This window comes from Lynx rufus, unplaced genomic scaffold (genome assembly GCF_022079265.1).
Source record: "Lynx rufus isolate CCGP_SWC_20201006 ecotype Redwood Valley unplaced genomic scaffold, mLynRuf1.p SCAF_18, whole genome shotgun sequence".
Lineage (NCBI taxonomy): Eukaryota > Metazoa > Chordata > Mammalia > Carnivora > Felidae > Lynx > Lynx rufus.
Genome location: NW_025814832.1, coordinates 1,594,879 through 1,613,503, shown reverse-complemented (window position 1 = coordinate 1,613,503; position 18,625 = coordinate 1,594,879). Strand labels below are relative to the sequence as shown.

Here is an 18,625-nt window from a genome sequence, read left to right as displayed (position 1 = left end):
GCCACAAGGAAAGAGAAGCAATGAACAAGAGGCAAAAGTACCTGCGTGCTTTCCCGTAGTTTGCTGTGTCATTGGCTTGTTCCCGATACCTAGCGATATCTCCTTGGCAAATCATACATCGCTGGGCACTGATCAAAGCATATTTTACCTTCAGAAAAAATGATCAGTTAGTAGTGTACCCAAGAAACTGTAACTTCAACCCCAAAGCACAGGGATGGGATCAAAGTGACAAGAGCAGCATTAATAAGGCACTAGTAGTCCTGAACAAAGTAAAAATTTTCAGTCTAAACTTGGCTACTAAAAAACAGCCAACAACATGATGCAAAATTTAATGAGAAAGAATGGCAGAAACAAGAGGGTGTCATTCTTATTTCAAGTCCCAAGTAAATAGAAGAAAACATTTTGAAAATAGGATGCAGGAAACCTATGTCAGAGTTGTATGATTTTACATAGGTCTTTGGGACTGTTTGGAGGACTCAAGTTTCTTCATCTGAATGTAGAAATACATATTCCACAGGGTAAGTGGAGAGAATAAGTGTTAAATACTCCATAAATTATAAAGTGATATACAAATAGTAAGATAACTATTTATTCTTTTATTTTCCTGTCATCATTATAGTCTCTCTCTCTCCTCAAACTATTAGTATCACTGTACTGTGTTACTGCCTTACACTCACTTTGCAAAAAACAGTAATATCCCCTAGAACTAATAATATAGTTACCCTTTACCAAACACCTACAACATAGTTGTAGTTCTCTCTCCCTCTCCGTGTATGTTTTCTCACTAATGGGCTTGGAATCTGTCACTCAGTGAGAAAACAAGAGTTTTCTCAATCCCAAGACATATGTCCAACCAAAAAACCTAAGGAGCATCACTTTGTAACATACAATTCCTCTCCACTTCACCACACACAAGAAATTAACACATCACGAGTAAACAAAGCTTCAAGAAGAGGTAGATTCTGATGCCTTAGCAAGGCTCATCCACGAGCTCAATAACTAGCTGCAGCACATCAGCCTCCTAATACATAACAAATGCGTGCCTCAGCAAAGTTACATACCACTACATGTCACATACCTTCAGAGTCCTCACTATTCTGCACATTCTATGAATGAACACCAAGAACCCTCGGTAGTTAACTGATAAAACACCAAAAAAACCAATTCTGTTATTCTGTTTCCATACTGTAGCACTCTGCCATCTCAACGGGGGGGGGGGGGGCCAAATTCCAGCAAAGGCTCTCCTTAGGATGAAGTCCCAGACGATCGAGCTTCTGTTCATCTCCTCAACACCACTTCCCGCCTCTCTCTGGGCCTCAGTCAGATTAGACTTCTCTCAGTTTTCCTAACACACCATGCTCTTTCCCACTTCAGGACCTGCATATATACTACTTCCTCTCCAGAGAATGTTCTAGCATCTTCACATACACCTTCATCTGGCTAACAACCCAGGTCTTCAGCCCCAGCTTAAGCGCAACTTCCTCAGTCTTCTAGGATCCTCTAAACCCCTTTACATTAGACCCGCACCATACATCCTCTGCCGAAGTCACTGCATCTGCAATTACTATTCCAACATCCATACTCACCCTTAATCAAACTCTAAACTCCAGGAGCTGGGATCATGCTTTCTTGTTCCACAATGAATCATGTGTGCCTAGAAAGGCACATGGCATGTAGGAAGATCTCAACAAATACTTGTTGATTAATGACAGAGTTTGTACACAGCAATCATCAGAAGAAATAGAAAAGCAAGAGGAAGTCTCTGCTCCATAATTCATATGCCTTTCTCTAATGAGTCTTTAACCTCTTCCTTTCTTTTGGCTCTTTCCTCCCAATATACAAATATGCTTAAGCCTCTTCCAGGTTAAAGACAAACTTCTCTTGACACTGTGTTCTCCTTTAACTACTATCTTCCCTCCTTGCCTTTGCAGCCAAGATTCTTAAAAGAATGGTCTATATTCCTCCCTTCGTTGTTATCTACTGTCCCACCTCTTATTCACTATACTCTGGCTTCCATCCTCTCCAACGAAAATAAATTGTAATAAAGTCATCCAATGGACACTTTTAGTAATCTTAACATTCAATGACTCTACAGCACTTTACCAATTTTATCTACTACCACCTAGAAATTTGATCCGCCCCTATTCTCTGGCTGACTGGCCAATATATCCCAGCATCCCAACTTCTCCTTCAACTATCACTTATACATTGATGACTTCTGAATCTATATCACATGCTTAGCTCTTTCTCCTGAGCTTCAAACAGACCAGAATACTTCTTTGTGCATTTTTAAGTTGTCCCACTTAAACACAGCCAAAACTGAACTATTAACCTCTTCGTTCCCAGCCACTCTCCTAGGCCACAAACTGGAAAATGATCTACACTCTTTATGCCTCCTGTCTCATCACTCACATCAAATCTGCCAGCGAGTTAATTATATTTCCCTTAGATCTTTCCAATTTGTTTCCTCTTTTCCACCTCCATTACTTCTACCTTAGTTCAGGCCCACAACCTGACTCTCCTACCTCCATTCTTGCCCAAACTCATCCATTTGCCAGAGTGACTGGTTCTAAGAAGAAATACATTTACTGAAGTTCAATCAATGGTTCCTCACCGCTTTCCAAAATGAAGTCCAAACTCTTCACTATGGCATACAAAAGTCTTTGATCTATCCCTTTCTACTTCATTTGCTTTACCTCCTACAACAGCCCGACTCCACATTACAAAAACCAGCATACTGAACTTCTTGCACTTTCTAACAAGGCCTAATTCTCTCTTGCTGTACCTTGTACTGCCCCTTCCACTCCCGGTCATGTTTCAAGACTTGACAGTCTCTCAGAAGTTTTCCTTGACCCCACGAGTCTGAATTAGAGCCACTCCACTCTGTGCCCCTTCAACACTGTATATATAACATTACATTAGTACTTATTACATTATAATTGTTGGTTTAATCAGTCTGTTCCCCCGCTGGACTGTATCTTTCATTCTGTATCCTCAACACCCAGCACAGTGCTTAGCACATAACTAACACTGGATAAATGCTTACTAAATGGATGAATATATTTAAGATATAGAAGCTGGCTTACTGTCTTGCGTAATGGCTTGCTGCGAATGGCAAGACCATCCATGTAGTCCTCCAGTTTGAACTTGTAAGTAACCTGTAGCTTCTGAAGCAAACTATCAAAGAAGTCACTACCCTATAAAGACAAAAAATAAGAAACAGCTGAATCAGGCTGTTCTGATTCAATCTACCCACCAGGAACTGGGTTAGGTAACCTGTCCACAGTTCTACTAATGTTCAATCATCCCATGTAAATAGAGGCACACACAGTATTTACTGGTCACCAACTAAACACAAGACAAATCCATAGCATAAGCCCCTCCATGGTTTTAAAAATATGAAAGAACACACACACACAGACACACACACACACACACACACACACACAGACACACACACACAGACACACACACACACACACACACACACACACACACACACACGTGGTTTCTCTCCCAACAGCCACCCGCCCTCCAAACAAGACATTAGGAAAATTTCCAAGCTCAGAACTAACTCCAACTGCCAGTTAGTTATGATCCCAAGGAAGCAACAGGGTAGGGTAGACCTAAACCCATGAAAAGAGCATAAAGTATTTCGTCAATGTTCCGCCATAAATCATATTTCCGGTGAGAAAAACCCATCACAACTACAGAATGCTGAAGCCTTTATCCTGAGGGCAAAAAGATGATGGTTTACCTCATCCAAGAGCTCCAAAAGTCTGTTCCGAATCTGCTCTGGGTTCTCAACATTCGGATCCTTGAGAAGCTGCCTGAACTTCTCAATCACCTGATAGAAAGCATTCTTCCACAGGATCTGATCCACATTCTGATTATCAGAGAACTCAATATCTAATAGGATACAGCGCTCATATAGCTGCAGCAGTTCAGCTCTGGAATAAAATACATGCAACTTCTAGCTCCAAATACACCACAGGAAAGGCTAGACCCAAGAGTTGAGCTTCTTGCAAATTAAACACCTTCCTTGGCAGGAAATCCAAAATGCCACCAGGTACAGTACTCATTTGACTTTCCACTCTGCAGCAGAATGTCATTCTAAAGACAGTTATGTCTAGGAAAGTAGTTTTTCCCCATATGCCTCTACCTAAATTTAACAGCTGAAATAAGATCTCCACCACAAGTTATATGCTGTTCACTTCTTGGCATTCTGGAAAGTCTTTCCTTTTCCATTTCCAGATTCCAGGTTCTCTTAAAGATTTTTTTTTTTCTTAAAGAAAAAGTGGGAAGCATAATCATCTCTAAGACTAGAAACTGCCCCTTCCATATACAACTCACCCAGTGACCTGCCTAAAAAGTTTCTACCTTCCTCAGCCATAGGAGCCCATATGCCTCCAGCTTATCTCCATTCCCCTCTAGACGGGATGGAACACACCATACCTGAGCTGAGCCATCTTCTCCAGGCCCTCCGGACTGATGCGGTCCCTGGAGAGCAGGTTGCTGAGCTGCAGTTCCTGGTTGTCAGCCACCCGGAGAAGCCTATGCAGCTCCTGCTGCTGCATGTTCCTCATATGCTGTTCCATCTCCTCAGGACTCATGGTGCTGGCAGGAAGAGGGCCACAAACATACTGTCCTGCTGGAGTCGGGTAGCCCGGGTAGTAAGGCCCAGGGTACACACCATTCGTAGGGCCCACTGGGTACTGCAGAGGGCTATAACCTGTATAAGGATACTGGGAGGCAGGACCTGGTGTCCGGGGGTAATAATAGGGGTTGTCAGAGTTTTGAAACTTATAGTAAGATGCTTGGGCCTGGCGGGAGTCACCCCAAGAAGTAGGGCTGACTTCATCATCAGTGTCCAAGAAATGTAGCTGGGGCGTCTGGCTCTTTAGAGCAGGTTTCTGATCAGGATTGTTTGGGTCCCATAATCGTCGAGTGGTGCCTCCTCGGCCCCAACTCCGAGATCCCTTACTACCAGATCCAAATAAAAGCCGAGGTCCCAAAGGTGCAGATTCTGGAGAACCAGCTGAATTGACAGATAGGGTGGTATGGGCAGGCAGAATCAGAATGCCTCGTCCCCGACCCCGAAGTTCTTGCTTCAGGTTTTTGGACTCTTGCTTCTCAGAGCCTTTGCCCCCACTGCTCAAGCCTTTGTCAGGCTTTATCCTATCCACATCCTCCCTGGATGATCTCACCATGGGGGAATCTTTGTTCATGGTTTCTGCATCAAAAGTGACATGAAGTGTGCCTCGGTTTTCTTTGCCGTTGCTTTTCTGCTCTCCCTCCCCCCGGCCAGACCAGCTTCTTTCTAAATGTTTCTTCCTTTCCGAGCTCCTCCTGGGTCCATCAGACTCATCAATTCTGTCCTCGTCTAAAGAATCAGTTGAGGACATAGATACTTGCTTCTTCAGTCGTGGTCTCTCCTTGGTCCGATCCTGTCGGCGGCGACGACATGCGTTATCAGTCAGGCCAGCCCCCTCAGCACTGTTGTTGCTGCCAGCTGAGCTGGTACTGCAAGTGCGGTATCGGTTCCTCCGTTTGTCTGAGCGGGAGTAGCGCTTTGCAGAACCTGGCTTCCCCTGTGCCGGGTCATCATTCACTTTCTTTATCCCCTCCCCCTTTTCAATCCTCCTTCCTTTTTCTCCCTTTGCAACCCTTACTCTGTCACCATTGAGGCTCTTTTCTGCCTCATCTTTATCTGGTTTATTCACAACCTCCTCTTTCACATTTCCCCTATATTCATCTTCTTCTACTCTCAGTTGTTCTACCTGGTTGAGGATTTCTTCCTCACCCACCCTGCTAGTTGATTCTTTGGCAACAGTCTGCAAACGCCTTCCAGGCTGGTAGATCTGCATGTCAGGTTTCTTTGTTCTCTTGATAATTCTTAGACTTCGATCCTCTTGTCCAGAAGTCCTAGGAAAGGACTCCTGTGCCTGAGTATTTTCTGGATCTACAGGACCATTTTGGTGTTGATTATCCAGTTCCTTGCAGACATCTTTAATGAGCTGTGTACCATTTCCAACAGCAGAACAATCTCTGTCATTAACAATTTCATCCTTAAATTCATCACTCCCAGAAGGTTCCTTGATTTTAGGTTTGTTCCTTAGCCGGGAAAGACCAGGCTTATAGATTTCTAGATCTGGGCGCCTGTTATCTTTGCGCTGCCTGGGCTCCTTCATGTTTTCTGCAATGTTGGAGAGAGTGTTGGGGAGGAACAGGTAGAAGAAAAGAATAAAAGGGGAGGGAAGGGAAAAAAAAAAACACTGTCATTCCGGTCAAGTAACAGAAAAGCCTAGCAAGAATTACACATGAAAATGTTAATATTGGTGGACATGAAAGGAAATTTCTAAAGAAGCAGAAATTCTACTAGATGTACAACATTTATTCAGCAACTGGCAAGGCTAAGAACTTCATTATGTTGGAGCTACCTACACTTGGGTTAGGGAAACAGGAAAAAAAAAATCATACTCTTTTGTGTTACCCAAGTCATATCCAGATCCCCAAGACCCCAAACTACCTCACTGCCAGAATAAAAGATCTCTGATCATTTAAGCATCAGACTGTTCTCTGCTATGGAGCCCTTGGATCCATCTGAATCTTTTCTTCTAGTGTCTCCAACATTTTTCCAGGGTGGCCAAGTCCTTTTTAACATAGGAGTAGTTTATGGGAAAGGAGAAAAAGAGGGGTATGCATAACAATCCACAGTTCTGGACATCTCTGAAGAAAAAATTTGCAACTCCAGTCTCTGAACTTGGCCAGGACAATCCTCTTCTTTTAGGATACCAATTGCCCAAACATGTACCTCCTGTTGAAGCAAACAGGAAGCAGTTCCTTTCACATTCTTCAACTGCACTCATGCTTACCAACTCTCTAACAGCAGCTAGCAGTCATTCTAAGGAAATACTGCTTAGACTATCATCATTAGAATACTGGGACTAACTGCTACTATGATGTGGAATATGAGAAGGAAAAAGTTCCATAAAGGAGCTTTCTCTGGAGGATAACGGAAGTATTGTCACATGCTCGCAAAATACCCAGGCCTGCAGCACTCAAGAATAACAGTACAGGACTTTAGAAACTCCTCTCCAGGCTCCAAAAACTTAATGAATAGCAGATAGACAAGTATCTATTTTTTGTATCTGTCACTTTATCTATTAAGGGGAGAGATTACTACAAATAGACACTAAACTTTTCAATGGGAAACTGAAAGGAATTAGTGAGATTACAGAGGACTCAAAACAGAATGCTATATAAAATCCCCATATTGTTCTATAAACATCAATGCAAACAAGCCCATAACAGGGATAGGGAACATCCTCCAGCATTTAATCTCATGGGTATAACAAAGCAGAAAGAAACAAAAACCCCTGAAGTGTAAGATATTGCTACAGTATTTTCAAAAGTTTAAAACACTACTTCATCAAGTACAGATAAAGGTAAAGCGGTTTACCTCCAGAATAACTCACCCTCAGCAGCCTTTGTAACTTAGGTGAGAGGTGGGGAAGAGGAATGAGAAGAGCTACTACTACTTTTCAGAGCAGAGGGAGAAAACGACCTGAATAATCCCATTCAGATGACCAACGAAAACCAATTTCACGGACTCTGGCCACAAGCATGAGAAGCACAACTCTAACACAACTCCACTGCCTAACAAACGAGAGATGAGATACTAGAATCTTCCTTGGAGCTTTCCTATTATGGATGGAGACTTTAATTTGCAAGATGGGCATTCTCTCTGATAAAAACTGCTCCTACACATGCCAAGGGCAAACCAGAGTAGAGTCAGCTCTCTACTGGAGGTCCTGGATCCCTCCAGCGGCGCAGCCTTCCTTGGGGGAAAAAGTTCAACAAGGAAGTCCCAAGCTGTCCCATCTTTCTCCTCGATTTCCCCAGTTCCTTCTCTCCAACTCTAAAGAGATGACAGGGCAGGCATGCAGATGATTTCCTCTAGGAACCATACACCCTGGGGCCTCCACCAGACCCCAGCGCCCACTCCTCTCCGCATCTCCTGACGGCTGGGAAATCCAGACTGGTCTGAGAAGGCTGGGGCATTGGGCAACAGTCACCTTCGCGATGAGAAAGGGGGCGGAGGCAGGAACTCAGGTCGAGCTCTCCCGAATGGGGCCGGAGCAGGCGGAGCCGGACTCCACACCGGCCTCCGGGGTGGTGGGGCGGCCACGGGACCGCCCTCGGCCCCCGCCCCCACTGCCGGGGGAAGGGGCGGGGGCTCCGGAGCGCCGCGGACAGAGCAGGGAGGAGGCAGAGGAGGAGAGGGAGGCGGGGCGGGCAGGCCCAGCCCAGGAGCTGGGCGGTGCGACTCACCTCTGCTCCCGGCCTGCGGAGCCAGAGCGGCCAGGATCCCTCGCAGCTCCGACGCCGAGATCCGGACACGCTCCAACCCCTCCGCCATCTTCGCGGCTGCTGCTACAGCTGCAGCCACTCCGCCACCGCCGCGCGCAGCCAGGAAACCACGACGGACGGGCGGTGCGCGCGCTTACCCACCTCCCACCCGTGTCCCCGCCCCCTCCCGCCCTCCTCCCCTAACGACGGTGGCCGCACAGGGAGGAAAAGCTCTGAACGCCAGTTCAGCCACTCCAGAGGGCTGGGGAGGCGGGCGCTGCGCGTGCGCAGAGGTGTGGTCGGGAAGGTGAGCTGAGGCTGGAGTTGGGAGCGCGGCGCCTGTGAGGTGAGGAGAGGCCAGACCGGGCCAAACCAGGCCAGGCCAGGCGGGCGTTCGTGGCAGTGGCTGCTGTTGCAGCTGTGGTGGCCATCGAGGACACTGGGACTTTGGGCTGACGGAGACACCCACAATCCGGCCTCCAGTCATCCTAGGCCAGGGTCTCCCGCCACAGGCCTGGACTAGCGCCCCAGTCTTTTACTTGGGGACCTTAAGCTCTTGTAAGAGCAGTTATTATCTGCACCCCGCCCTCCTTTTTTGTAGATGAGAAAACTGAATCCTAGAGAACCGTAGCAAATTGCCCAGGGTGACACAATGGTTAGCTACCAGAGTATCAGTCTTTTCATTTATGTCTTTTCCTTTATGGCAGACTACCTCCCCGAGACCCCTGACTTTTTTTCTTTTTTTCCTCCTGACTTTTTAAAAATACAGTATAGTTGGCTTCTGCTGAGGGAAGGGATTGTGTGGAAGTAAATCGAGGTATTGTAAGTTGATTTGGGAAGTTCTGTATCATTGTGGATTCTTGGGAGAATTAGCTGACTTCCCTGGTTCTGTGGTTGTGGTTGTTGTTTTGCTTTGTTTTTGTTTTTTGGGGTTTTTGTTTTGTTTTGTTTTTTTCATCTTTAAAATGTAACTGGATCAGGGGCGCCTGGGTGGCGCAGTCGGTTAAGCGTCCGACTTCAGCCAGGTCACGATCTCGAGGTCCGTGAGTTCGAGCCCCGCGTCGGGCTCTGGGCTGATGGCTCAGAGCCTGGAGCCTGTTTCCGATGCTGTGTCTCCCTCTCTCTCTGCCCCTCCCCCGTTCATGCTCTGTCTCTCTCTGTCCCAAAAATAAATAAACGTTGAAAAAAAAAATTTTTTTTAAATGTAACTGGATCAGAAGACTGGTACTTTAACTTCTTGTTCCTGAGCCCCTATTCAGAACTGTGGTGAAACTCCCTCCACCTGTTGCTCTTTACCAGTCCCACACAGTCTGTTGGACCTCTACACCATCAAAGAATAGTTACACATTCTTATTCCTTAGACTGGGCCTAAAAGATTTGAACAATCTCTGATAGAACTAATTCAGTCCCTATTATGTGACACAGATTTAGCCACCAGAAGGTTAAGCAGGTGGAGAAAGGTAAAAGATATGTGAAGAGATTCAATGATTCAAAAGAAGGAAATTGATTTGAGTGGTCAGAGCAAATGGCAATCTTTAAAACAGGAACAAAATAAGAAAAAAATATTAAAACCTAGCCATTTTAACATTGGAGTTAGGACATTGCATCAATTTTTTTCAAAAAATGGAAAACCAATCTGAACAATGCTTTCTTAGGAAAAACATGATTGCCAAATTAATGCAACAGTGTACCGCAGAGGAGATATGCCAAAAGTTTAAACAACTCAAGAGAATTTACCAGAACTCAGGAGGGAAGTATAACATAAAACTATGAGAAATAAGAATAGAAGACATGGAGAATGGATCCAGAAAACTAATAATAAATACAAGTTCCGGAAGGTCATAATGGAACTGACTGAGAAGGATCAGTTATCAAAGAAATAATAGAAGAAAATTTACTAAGTTGATGAAAAAATTTGAATTTAAGACTTAAATTTAGCCCTCAGATTTAAAGCATTCATGAAATACCAAGGTAAAAATAAATGAACAATCATAGTTAGACCTGTATTACAATGAAAGCTTCTGAGTTTAAAAAATTCAAATGTGGGGGCGCCTGGGTGGCGCAGTCGGTTAAGCGTCCCACTTCAGCCAGGTCACAATCTCGCGGTCCGTGAGTTCGAGCCCCGTGTCGGGCTCTGGGCTGATGGCTCAGAGCCTGGAGCCTGTTTCCGATTCTGTGTCTCCCTCTCTCTCTGCCCCTCCCCCGTTCATGCTCTGTCTCTCTCTGTCCCAAAAATAAATAAAATTTGAAAAAAAAAAAATTCAAAAAAAAAAATTCAAATGTGTTTGACATGTAACAGCAAGATGTATAATTTAAAAAATTTTTAAGCTAGTTGCAGAACAATATATAGAGTATGGTTTTATCGGGTTGCAGCAAAAAAATTTTTTTTCATATGTATATTTCTCTATGAATACACCCAAAAAAGGTATGGAACTATATACATAACCAAACTTTTTAATTATAGTGGTTGTCTTTGTAGAAGAGAGTAGATTTAATGGGAGAGATTGAAACATCTTTATAGTTCTATATTTTTAATTCTTATAGTAGGAATTTGGTCACATATGGGTAATCCAAAAAACAAAAAACATTTGGATAATGGGAAAGGGAGGAATTCAATTTCTAAAACCAAAAATTTTACAGGTCACGTTTGCTGAGCACAAAGTAGTAAAACTAGAAGTAAATAATCACAAATTAAGCAAAATTCTAGCTACTTAGAATTTTCTTAAAACATAAATTTTACGTAATTCCTAGGTCAAAAAAATAAAGCTAAGAGTGTGGATTCTTTAAAAATTAAAATTAATGAAAATATTGCATAACAAAATGTATCATTAAAGCAGTACTCAGAGGAAAATTTATAGCCTGAGTGCTTTTATTACTAATTAAAATTGTTTTTTACTGTTTACTTATTTTTGAGAGACACAGAATGTGAGCAGGGGAGGGGCAGAGAGAGAGAGAGAGAGAGGGAAACAGAATATGAATTAGGCTCCAGGCTCTGAGCTGTCAGCACAGAGCCCTACGAGGGGCTGGAACTCCTGAGCTGCGAGATCACAACCTGTGCTGAAGTTGGACGTTTAACTGAGCTACCCAGGCGCCCCTTACTAATTTTAAAAGAATGCAATCCAGTAAATGCCCTACTGGGTATTTACCCAAAAAATACAAAAAGACTAATTCAAAAGGGATACATGCACCATCCCTGTGTTTATTGCAGCATTACTTACAATCACCAAACTGTGGAAGCCGCCCAAGTGTCCATCGATAGATGGAGAAGAAAGATGTGATATTGTGTGTGTGCGCGCGTGTGTGTGTGTATACACACACACATATGTGTATGTATATGTGTGTAAGTACATAATAGAATATTATTCAGCCATAAAGAATGAAATCTTGCCATTTGCAACAACATAGTTGGAGCTAGAGAGTATAAGGCTAAATGAAGTCAGAGAAAGACAAATAACATGATTTCATTTATATGTGGAATTCAAGAAACTAATGAGCAAATGGAAAAAAAAAAAAGAGGCCAAGCAGACTCATAACTGTAGAGAACATACTGATGGTTACTAGAGGGGAGGTGGGTGGGAGAATGGGTGAAATAGGTGATGAAGAAGGATTAAGGAGTATACTTATACTGATGAGCACTGAGTAATGTATAGAATTGTTGAGTCGCTATATTGTACACCTGAAACTAATATAACGCTATGTTAATTACACTGAAATTAAAATTAAAAACTTCATTTAAATAAAAACTTTTAAGAACTTAAGATTTTTAAAGAACAATAATATGCTAAGCATTAAACAAGAGTAGAAAATGGAAGAAATAAAGATGAAATCAGAGATTAATAAAAGAAAAAGAATAGCACTTGATAAATAAATGGGAGAGCTCATTCTTCAGAAATAAAACAGACATTAAAAATAGACACATTCCCAGGTGCCTGTGTGGCTCAGTCGTTTAAGTGTCCTACTCTTGATTTTGGCTCAGGTCATGATCTCACAGTTTGTGAGTTCAAGCCCTGCATCGGGCTTCTCGCTCACAGTGCAAAGCCTGCTTGAGATTCTCTCTCTCTCCCTCTCTCTGTTCCCTCTCTGCTCCTTGTTCTCTCTCTCTCACTCTCTCAAAATAAATAAATAAACTTAAAAAAAAATAGACACACTTCAGGAGCATCTGGCTGACTCAGTCGGTAGAGCATGCAACTCTTGATATCGGGATTGTTTCTTCACCAGTCATATCAGTAAATTATGCCATCATCTAAGTCAAAACCCAGGAGTTACCCTTAATACTTACCCCTCCCCCACTCCCCACATTTAATCCAGTATCAGGACATGTCTCTTTTATCTCTGCAGTGGACAGCTATGGAATTAATTACCCCAACATTCTCACCTTTTCTCTTGAAAAGTGCCCCCCCCATTCTCACTTGGAAGTACCTTTTCTTTTTGTCTTTCCTTTTTTTCTTATTTCATTTGCTATTTTTCCCTCAGGTGCAGAGATTTGAGGCAATCATGCTATTCGTCCACCTTGTCATCAACAAGTCCTTTCTCATTTTATCTTTTTTCCCTTCAAACCAGTTACTTATGTTCCTTCCCTCCCTTCTTAGGTAGCCAGTCTAATGTGTTTGATATATGTCTTTGGATATACATGTATCTTTGAATAGTATAGTTTCATGTGCATGTCTTAAATGTGCATAATTGATACTGTGTCATAGAAATCATTGTTTCTTCTTCATGTTTCTGTAAATACTTCTGACTGTTGCATAGTATTATCTTAAATGACTTCACATCCTTGACTGCTGGTCCTGGGCCAAGATGTGGCAATCAGAATCCTTACCCAGAATTTTTGAACTGAAACTAAGGAAAAAATCCCTTTCCAGTGTGGAAACCATAAAATGTAAAACACAGGAGCTGTCAGCAGCCAAATGTCCTGCCATGTGGAACCAGCTGGTCTGCAATGAAAAAGAATGAAGCCAACATGCAGAAAACAGCAGACGTGAGAAACAATGAGAAAGTCCTGGAAAAATCTCAAGTCCCTGGTTCCAGTTGTTCCTGAAGCTCCATATTCCTGCCCTTCCCATGTTTCAACTCTTCTTGGATTCCGTGAGCCAGTAAATGCTGTCACCTCCACCTTGTGCCTAAGCCAATTCATATTGGGATTCTGTGACTTGCAACCAAGAGTCCTAATTATAATCTCCAAAATGTATCTCTTTTGTGTGTGTGTGTGTGGTTTTTTTTTAATTGTGGTAAAGTACACATTACATGAAATATACCATCGTAACCATTTTTAAGTGTACAGTTCAGTAGTGTTAAGTGCATTGACATTGTTGTGCAACCAATCTCCAGAACTCTTTTTATCTTGCAAAATTGAAACTATATCCATTTAACAACTTCCAATTCCCCCCAGCCTCTGGTGACCACCATTTTAGTTTCTGTGCATCTGACTACTCTAGGTACCTCATATAAATGTAATCATGTATTTGTTTGTGACTGGCTTATTTCACTTAGCATAATATCCCAAAATTCATCCATGTAACATGTCAGAATTTCCTTCCTTTTTAAGGCTGAATGATATTCCATTGTATGTATATGCCACATGTTGTTTACTCATTCATCTGTTGATACTTAGGTTGCTCCCACCTTTTGACTATTATGAATCCTACTGCTCCTAACATAGGTATACAAATACGTCTTTGAAACACTCTTTGAATTCTTTTGGGTATATACCCAGAAGAGGAATTGCTGGATCATATGGTAATTCTATGTTTAACTTTTTGAGTAACTACCATACTGTTTTTCATAGCAGCTGCACCATTTTATATTTCCACGAACAGCAACAGTACACTAAAGCTCCAGTGTCTCCATATCCTGCCCAATACTTGTTTGTATTTTAATAGTAATCATCCTAATAGGTGTAAGGTGGTATCTCATTGTGGTTTTCATCTGAATTTCCCTAGTGATTAGTGATGTTGAGCAACTTTTCATGTGCTTGTGGCCATTTCTATATCTTCTTTGGAGAAATGTCCATTCAAGTCCTTTTCCCATTTTAAAATCAGATTTGTCTTTCCAAAATACATCTTGAATGATTATTTTTTCTACCCTCACTTGCACCATCCAAGCACCTGTGGATTTTCATGTAGACAACAGTACTTCCTAAATGGACTGATTCCAATCTTCTTTCTTTCCTTTTCATTCACCACAATGGAGCCAGAGTGAATTTCTGAAAATACAAATTCTGACATGTCACTTACCTGCTCAGAATTATCCAAAGGCATTCTGTTGCTCTTCAGAAAAAAATCCATGAGCCATGGTCACTTACGATGTAGACCTTGCCACCTTCACTCTTTCTTTCTTATCACACTCCCCTTTGATCACTATTTTCAGATACATTGGCCTTCTTTTAGTTTCTGGAATATGCCAAGTTATTTCCCTCCTTGAAGCCTTCACACATATTCCCTCCACCTGAGACACTTTTCCCTCTACTCTGCCCATTCACCTTATGGGTCATAACTTAAATTTCACTTCTCCATACAGGACCTTCCTTAATCTCCTTCATCCTTGATCTATATAACTTCCCATTATAGTAGTATCCTATCATAACACACTTCCCTAATACCACCTATCAATATTTGTAAATATCTCTCCACTAGATTATAAATTTTAAGAGCAATGACAAGTCTACTTTTCTAACACTGTATCCCCAGATCAAATATCTGACACAGAGAGGTGCTCAATATTTGATTGGATGAATAAATGAATACCAGATAGGAAAAATGCTTAGAAATATTAATATGTTCAACGTTATACTAACCCATTTGAAATTTTAAATTAGATGATTTCCCCCCCAAAAAATATAAATTACTGACATTCAGGAGAAAGCAGCAAATCCAGATAAACCAATTAGCTGTGAAGTTACTGAAAAAGTTACCAGAGGTATGCTTATAAGGCAAAGACAAATCATCTTTATTTACAGATAGCATGGTCGTTTGGAGAATAAACTATAAAACTATTATATCTAACAAGGTAATCTAAGTATCCTATTACATGATAAATATACAGAAATTATTACCTTTCATATATATCATCAGTAAGCAATCAAAAAAATATTAAAAGATACCTTATTTCAAAAGCAACAAAAATATTTTCTACTTAAGCATAAATTTAATCAGATCCACACAGGACATAAATAATGAAAATCTTACTTAGAAACCTAAAACAAAGGCTTTACTAAATTGAAGGACACCCATGCTCATGGATAGGAAGACTCAGTATTTTTATTTAAAAAAAATTTTTTTTTAGTATTTATTTATTTTTGAAAGAGACAGAGCATGAGTGAGGGAGGGGCAGAGAGAGAGAGAGACATAGAATCTGAAGCACGCTCCAGGCTCCAAGCCGACAGCACTGAGCCTGACACAGGGCTAGAACCCACGAACCGTGAGATCATGACTTGAGCCAAAGTCAGACACTTAACCCACTGAGCCACCCAGCACCCCAAGACTCAGTATTTTTAAATGTCAATTATGCCCCCACTTCATTTGCATATTCTTAAAAAATGTTTATTTTTGAGACAGCATGTGCGAGTGAGGGAGGGGCAGAGAGCGAGGGAGACAGAATCCCAAGTAGGCTCTACCCTGTCAGTGCAGAGCCTAATGCAGGGCTCAAACTAAAACTGTGAGATCATTACCCAAGCCCAAATCAAGAGTTGGTCGCTTAAGCGACTGAGCCATTCAGGTACCCTTCATTTGTATATCTTAAACTGGATTTTCTGGCAACCTTGATAAAGGATTTTGAAAGTTTATGGAAGAAATGTGTGAGAAAAGCCAATACATTTTTTTTTTCTTTGAGAGGGAGAGAGCCCACATGTGCACAAGCAGGGGAGGGGCAGAGAGAGAGGGAGAGAATCCCAAGCAAGCTTTGTGCTGTCTACTTAGAGCCCCCAACTGGGGGCTCTATCTCCATGACCTGAGCTGAAATCAAGAGTCAGAGGTTTGGGGTGCCTGGGTGGCTCAGTCAGTTAAGCATCTGACTTTGGCTCAGATCATGATCTCACAGTTCATGGGTTCAAGCCCCGCATTGGACTCCCTGCTGTCAGCGCAGAGCCTGCTTCAGATCTTCTGTTCTCTTCTCCCTCTGCCCCTCCCCCTCACATGCTATCTCACCAAAATAAATAAATATTTAAAAAAAAAAGGTCAGAGGTTTAACCAGAAAAGCCAATACATTTTGGCATAATCATGGAAGAACGTATTAATACAGTGAACTGGAAAAAGAATTGGCAGTCTGATTAGTGGAACAAAATACAAAGTCCAGGAAAGCTCCCAAGTGTTAATAGAAATTTAATCTTTGATAAACATGGCATTTCAGAAGAAACTGATTGGGTAAGTGGTGTGTTAGGGTCACAAGAGAATGTAGCCAATAAATATATACAGAAAAAGTGTTCAATCACTAACAAATATAAATTCAAACTACTAGACATATTTCATTAAATTGACAGACTAAGGGGCACCTTGGTGGCTCAGTCGATTAAGTGTCCAGCTCTTGATTTCAGCTGTCACGGTTTGTGGGTTTGAGCCATGTGCAGGGCTCTGTGCTGACAGCATGGTGCCTGCTTAGGATTCTCTGTCTCCCTTTCTCTCTGCCCCTCCCCTGCTTTCTCTCTCCCCCAAAAATAAATTTTAAAAATTGACAGATTAAAAATGACACAACTGGGTGAAGGAAGAAGGGCATTCCTTAGAAACTGCTGTTGGGAATGTAAACTGATATAATCTACAACTCCTCTGGAAGTCAGTTTGGCAATGGGTATCAAATGTCTTATAAGTGTGCATGCCTTTTGATGCAAAATACATTTGGCACAATTTACCCAAAACACAGACAAAAAGATCTTGCAACGGGTCTCTTTGTTACATTAATATAGATTCCCCTCCCATCAAAAAAACTTTAACTATGGTATTTATGTGAAAAGAAGTAGCCATCTAAAATGTTGTATATCTATTGATAAGCAAAGATTCACATATTGTCTCAGAAAAAGCAAGCTAGGGGCATCTGGCTGGCTCAGAGCATAGGACTTTTGATTTCAGGATCATGAATTCAAGGCCCACGCTGGGTATAGAGGTTAAAAATAAAATCTTAAAAAAAAAAAAAAAAAAAGAATAGAAAAAAGAGGGGCACCTGGGTGGCTCAGTTGGTTAAATATCTATCTGGACTCTTGGTTTCAGCTCAGGTCATCATCTTACGGTTCGTGCCTGCATCAGGCTCTGCACTGACATCACGGAGCCTGCTTTGGTTTCTCTCTCCCCCTCTCTCTGCCCCTCCCCACTCACTCTCTCAAATAAATGAACATTAAAAAAAAAAGAAAGTGAAAAAGAAAAGGCAAGTTATCAAATCTGTCAAAAAAGTTTTGTTTGTATAGGTGTGTGGGCCTGGAAAGATAAATCCCAGAAGTTAGATAGCAATTGTCTTTGAGGAGGAAACAGATCAAATCTGTTTTTTACACTGAACATGCATTGCTTTTGTTAATAAGGAAAAATAAAAAGAAACTTCATGTTTAAATGCTACAATAAAAATAGTGAAAAATAGGGGCGCCTGGGTGGCGCAGTCGGTTAAGCGTCCGACTTCAGCCAGGTCACGATCTCGCGGTCTGTGAGTTCGAGCCCCGCGTCAGGCTCTGGGCTGATGGCTCGGAGCCTGGAGCCTGTTTCCGATTCTGTGTCTCCCTCTCTCTCTGCCCCTCCCCCGTTCATGCTCTGTTTCTCTCTGTCCCAAAAATAAATAAAAAACGTTGAAAAAAAAATTTAAAAAAAAAAATAGTGAAAAATGGAAGCATAAGTTATTGAAAACAGTAACTAAAGAAACTTTAAAGAAATTGAGCCAACTGGAATAGGGGTAAACAAAATGTTATTTATGCTTTTAGCTGTCATATAATGTATGTATATTGAAAAAACAGGAGTTGGAAAATGAACATAATTTATCAAAATGGTAAGATTGCAAGCAACTTTTCTCCTTCTTAAATATTTTTTAAATAAAAATTTATAGCATTTTGAACACAGTTCATTCAAACTTCACAATTATGAAAATGTAGAGACCAATGACAGTGCCAAGAAATGGATGGTGTGTATGAGGGGTGAGCTTTAAGCCTTCAAAAATCACCACCAATTATTTTCTATAAAGCTTCACCAGAAAACAACAGAACAAAAATAAATAAAACCTTAACACATTTACTAAGAAAGTCGGCTTCAATGCCATTTGCAACTACGTGGATGGAACTAGAAGGTATTATGCTAAGCGAAATTAGAGA

The 18,625-nt window shown here is 41.7% G+C and overlaps 1 protein-coding gene and 1 long non-coding RNA gene across 4 annotated transcripts in view; one reads left to right on the top strand and one right to left on the bottom strand.

The window, feature by feature from the left end:
- Positions 1-8,486, bottom strand: part of SMG6 (SMG6 nonsense mediated mRNA decay factor) — a 229,102-nt gene extending 220,616 nt beyond the window's left edge. The window contains exons 1-5 of one of the 3 annotated variants that reach the window (XM_047080613.1): positions 8,335-8,486; positions 4,456-6,196; positions 3,758-3,950; positions 3,087-3,197; positions 42-148 (exon numbers count right to left, since the gene is read on the bottom strand). In XM_047080613.1, coding sequence (XP_046936569.1) covers positions 42-148; positions 3,087-3,197; positions 3,758-3,950; positions 4,456-6,196; positions 8,335-8,422 — 2,240 coding nt within the window. In that variant the 5' untranslated portion in view covers positions 8,423-8,486. The remainder of the gene's footprint in view (positions 1-41; positions 149-3,086; positions 3,198-3,757; positions 3,951-4,455; positions 6,197-8,334) is intronic. The other 2 variants (XM_047080615.1, XM_047080612.1) reach the window with 2 other exon arrangements.
- Positions 8,487-8,648: 162 nt separating this feature from the next.
- LOC124512957 (uncharacterized) lies at positions 8,649-13,540 on the top strand. Its single transcript, XR_006962268.1, has 2 exons — positions 8,649-8,698; positions 13,215-13,540. It is a non-coding gene; the product is annotated as an uncharacterized LOC124512957 (long non-coding RNA).
- Positions 13,541-18,625: the final 5,085 nt, after the last annotated feature.